A 3,717-nucleotide genomic window follows, 5' to 3' on the forward strand; every position below is an offset into this window, starting at 1 on the left:
AGCCCGCCCGCCCGCCACTCCCTGCGGCGCCCTCCGGCCCCAGGCTGGACGCCACACGCCTCCCAGGCAGGACTCACAGCTGCCCCTGCACCCTCTCCCCCTAAGTGTGAAGGCTCCCCCCGGGCGGGGCCATCTGTACCTGTGCAGGCAGGGAGGCCCTTCCCGGGACCAGGCAAAGGTGCCGTTGTGGATGGCCACGCAGTCCTTCCCGGCAGCTGCAGGGCACAAAGCCAGTTATTGCAGGGTCACTCTGCCCCGAGGCCACCAGCCATTGCCCAGGAGACAGCAGGATACCCCCAGAGAGCCAGCCCCTGCCACTCACCAGCTTACGGTGACCCCACAGGAAGCCACCCGGCCTGCCCTCTATTTGTATGAGTGGAGAGTTACTGAAACGCGCCACACCCACTCCTTCCTGCTAAGGTGGCAGTGACCACGTGGCCCAGGAGCCCGAATTAGGTACAATCAAGTCCTTTGCAGAAAAAGAAGAGTTTTACATGATTCATCACCTGACCCCAGGGCTGTGGCACGGGAGGGAGGCAGTGTCGATTTTACGACTGGAGCCCTGGGGACCTGAGTTCTTCAGTCCCTTAGAGACTCATGGGCACCCGTAAACTTGACCGTCTCCAGGGAGGATGCCCAATCCAATGGAGAACCCCCACTTAAATGTGAACTCCCAATAGTGGTTTTTTTTTCCTTAGCATACATATGCCCCAAATATTGCATGGGACATGATCATAATGAAAGGTTTATTAGAGAATAAATTGCAGATTCAGAGTGAACTGGGCATCCCGGGTGTGGGCCTGGGAGTCTGGGATCCCGCTCGTCATCTGAGGGGTGGGGCTTCCCCTCCTCCTTCCCCTTCCGTAAGACTTGGCGAGGGTCATCCGGAGGCTCAGGGGAGCTCGGGTCTACACCGGGCACTTTGAATGGTGCTTGCACACGGAAGTGCCCGTCCAGTCTAGCTGTGGGTGTTTGTATTCGTCTCACTCTGGCATAGCTTTGAGAGAGGGCGGCTCTGGCCCCAAGCAGGTGACCAGCTGGGTCAAACTCATGACTAAAGTAACACCCAGGGGTCTGTGGTTGGTGGCCCTTCAGTGGGGGTGACATCACAGTCATGAGAGACCCCAGCCTTTCGACGGAGCAGTCCTAATGCCCAGGGGCTGCTATCTCCTGCAGCCCCCGGGACGATGTGGGCAGAGGGCATCCGAGTCCAGGAGGGGAGGAGGTGCTGCCCAGGGCCACACAGCTGGGGCGGACAGCCCAGGACTTGAACCCAGGACTTGGGTCTGAACTGCTGAGTCACACCCACAGGGTCGAGCAAAGCTGTGTGCAGCCGAAGGTGTGTCAGGGCCCTGGGTGTTGCTGTTTCTGGGTTTTTTGCAACAATCACTAATGACTAAGTGCTCTGGGCTCAGGCTGGGTGCCAGGCCCTGGGCTATGGGCCGAACCTGAGCCCGCGGACCCTCACCCCAACCTCAGGGAGCAGGTTCCTGCAGATGGGGGCACCGAGGCCCCAAGAGGTTGACAGCTAGTCAGGGCCACCTGGCTGGTCAGTGCTGCAGCCAGGATTTGGACCTGGCCGTCCACTGCCATGGGCTTAGCATCCAAATGAGCAGGTTGACCAGATGCCCGAGCCACAACATAACCTGGTGACAGGTCCCACCTCACCCCAGCAGGAGTTGACGTCACTATGACCTACAAGAGGTGGTGAGAATGCCCAGGGCAGAAGAGAGAAGCTAACTAGTAATAGTAACTAGGTAACTAGTGCTTGGTGAGTCTCATACTATGATGGTGCCTGTAACTCATTTTCTAGCTGGGCAAACATGTCACTGTGTCACAGGGTGCCGTGGCACATGCTGGTAGTCCCAGCAGCTCGGGAGGCTGAGGCAGGAGGATCTCAGGTTCAAAGCCAGCCTCAGCAAAAGTGAGGCCCTAAGCAACTCAGTGAGACCCTGTCTCTAAATAAAATACAAAATAGGGCTGGGGATGTGGATCAGTGGTCGAGTGCCCCTGAGTTCAATCCCTGGTACCCCCGCCCCCCCAACAAATGTCGCTGTTTCTCTTCCTGGACTGTGAATGAGGACAAGGACCTGGGCCCAGTGTTCAGTGCTGTGCACCTGGAACAGCACCCCACGGGGGCTCCAGGGGTCACCCTGCACACCCAGCAGGACAGTCCCCCGTGATGCCTGATTTCCACATGTGAGAGGTCTGTCCCTGCCACCCCCTGCCGCAGCCTGGCCATCTCCCCAGGTGGGGGTGCTCTTCCTGTCCATGTCCCCCCATCCCCCCGCGCCCTCCTGCTGAGCTTGGCCCTCACCCAGGCTGGCGGCCTTCACGTCCTCCGCACTGGGGTCAACTTCCTCCAAGCTCAGGAAGGCAGCCAGACGGTTGAAGGACACCCAGGCCTGTGGAAACCAGGGCCCCGGGTCACCCAGCCAGAAGAGCAGGAGCCCAGCTTCTGGGGCAGGTGCCCAGGACGCGTGACTACGGTGTCCTGTCTACCGAGCCCCGCGGGTTTGCAAGGCGTTAGAACGAAGCCTCTGTGCACATGTGGAGGTGGGGACCGTGATGGCAGTGGGGACCTCTCCCACCTCCTGGCTCCTAAGTAGCAAAACTGCAACAATCAAGTGCCGGAAAAGGTGGTGGCTTTTCCCACAGCCTCAAGGCAAGATGAAAGATCATGTCGGACTCTGTCCACCGGGGGGCACCCTCTCAGCTCCCAACCACAAACCCACCTCTGGGGACCGGGAGGCAGCCCTGGCGGGCAGCGAGTAAAGCTCTGGATGAAAGGGGACCGGGCAGGGACTCCTGCACCAGGGCTTGCTGCGCCCTTGGAGGACCTGTGCTGCGGTCCCCGTCACCCTCTGGACCCTTTCTGATGGCTCCCTGCTACCCTCTGCTCCATGTCACGCCTCCTCTCCCTCCCTCTCCTCCTCTGCCTGCAGGGGTGGCCGGCACGGGGCCCTCCCTGCTGGCCCCACCTGGACAAGTAAATGGACGGAGAAGGGCAGGAAGGCCTGGGCTTTGTTGAGGATGCCCAGTACGGTCAGGGTCACGAAGGCCTTCTCCGCGTCCATGGCGTTCTCCTCGGCCACCAGAGTGTGCACCGCAAACACCACCAGGGCAACCTGGAGGGGCACCCGGCGCTGACCGTGAGACGATGGCCGAGCGTGGCCGAGAAGATGCCCCGCTGCGCGGCCTCCAGGGTCAGCATGGGGTCCCCACCCGGGCACGCCCTCCCCCAGCCCAGGCTCTGCAGGGGAACCGGCGGCGTCACCAGAAACGTGGACACTTGGAAGGACACCAGGGACACGGAGAAGAGAAGGGTGGACGTCCTCAGGGCGCCCAGCTCCTGGCCCCGGATGCGCAGGATCTTCTCCAGGAAGGCCTCCTCCCAGCCGTGGGCCTTGATGGTCCCCATGGTCCTGAGGACGGAGCTGGTGAGCCGCGCCCGGGAGTCCTTCTGGCGCATCTGCTCCTCCTGTGACCCGCGGGAAGCAGAGAAGGGCGAGAAGATCAGTGGCCACCTTAGAAGGCAGAATCCCAGGGGACAGCAAAGGTCAGAGGGCGAGGGACTCAGCAAGGGACGGGGTGGCTGCCGCTGTCCAGGTCGGAGACTGGGGGCTGGAGAGCCCACCGTGGAAGGGGTCATGCTCTGGATGGGTGCCCAGGTCCGAGTCGGGGCACAGTCGTGCCAGGGCAAGGGCAAGCCAGGCC

General features: G+C 61.5%; 1 protein-coding gene across 1 annotated transcript in view; it reads right to left on the reverse strand.

Annotated features, from left to right (window-relative positions):
- LOC125612327 (ATP-binding cassette sub-family C member 6-like) overlaps positions 1-3,667 on the reverse strand; it is an 8,682-nt gene extending 5,015 nt beyond the window's left edge. The window contains exons 1-4 of the mRNA XM_048789554.1: positions 3,278-3,667; positions 2,982-3,128; positions 2,318-2,405; positions 140-215 (exon numbers count right to left, since the gene is read on the reverse strand). Coding sequence (XP_048645511.1) covers positions 140-215; positions 2,318-2,405; positions 2,982-3,128; positions 3,278-3,652 — 686 coding nt within the window. The 5' untranslated portion in view covers positions 3,653-3,667. The remainder of the gene's footprint in view (positions 1-139; positions 216-2,317; positions 2,406-2,981; positions 3,129-3,277) is intronic.
- Between the last annotated feature and the right edge of the window lie 50 nt (positions 3,668-3,717).

The sequence above is a fragment of the Marmota marmota genome, unplaced genomic scaffold (assembly GCF_001458135.2).
Source record: "Marmota marmota marmota unplaced genomic scaffold, marMar, whole genome shotgun sequence".
Taxonomy (NCBI): Eukaryota; Metazoa; Chordata; class Mammalia; order Rodentia; family Sciuridae; genus Marmota; species Marmota marmota.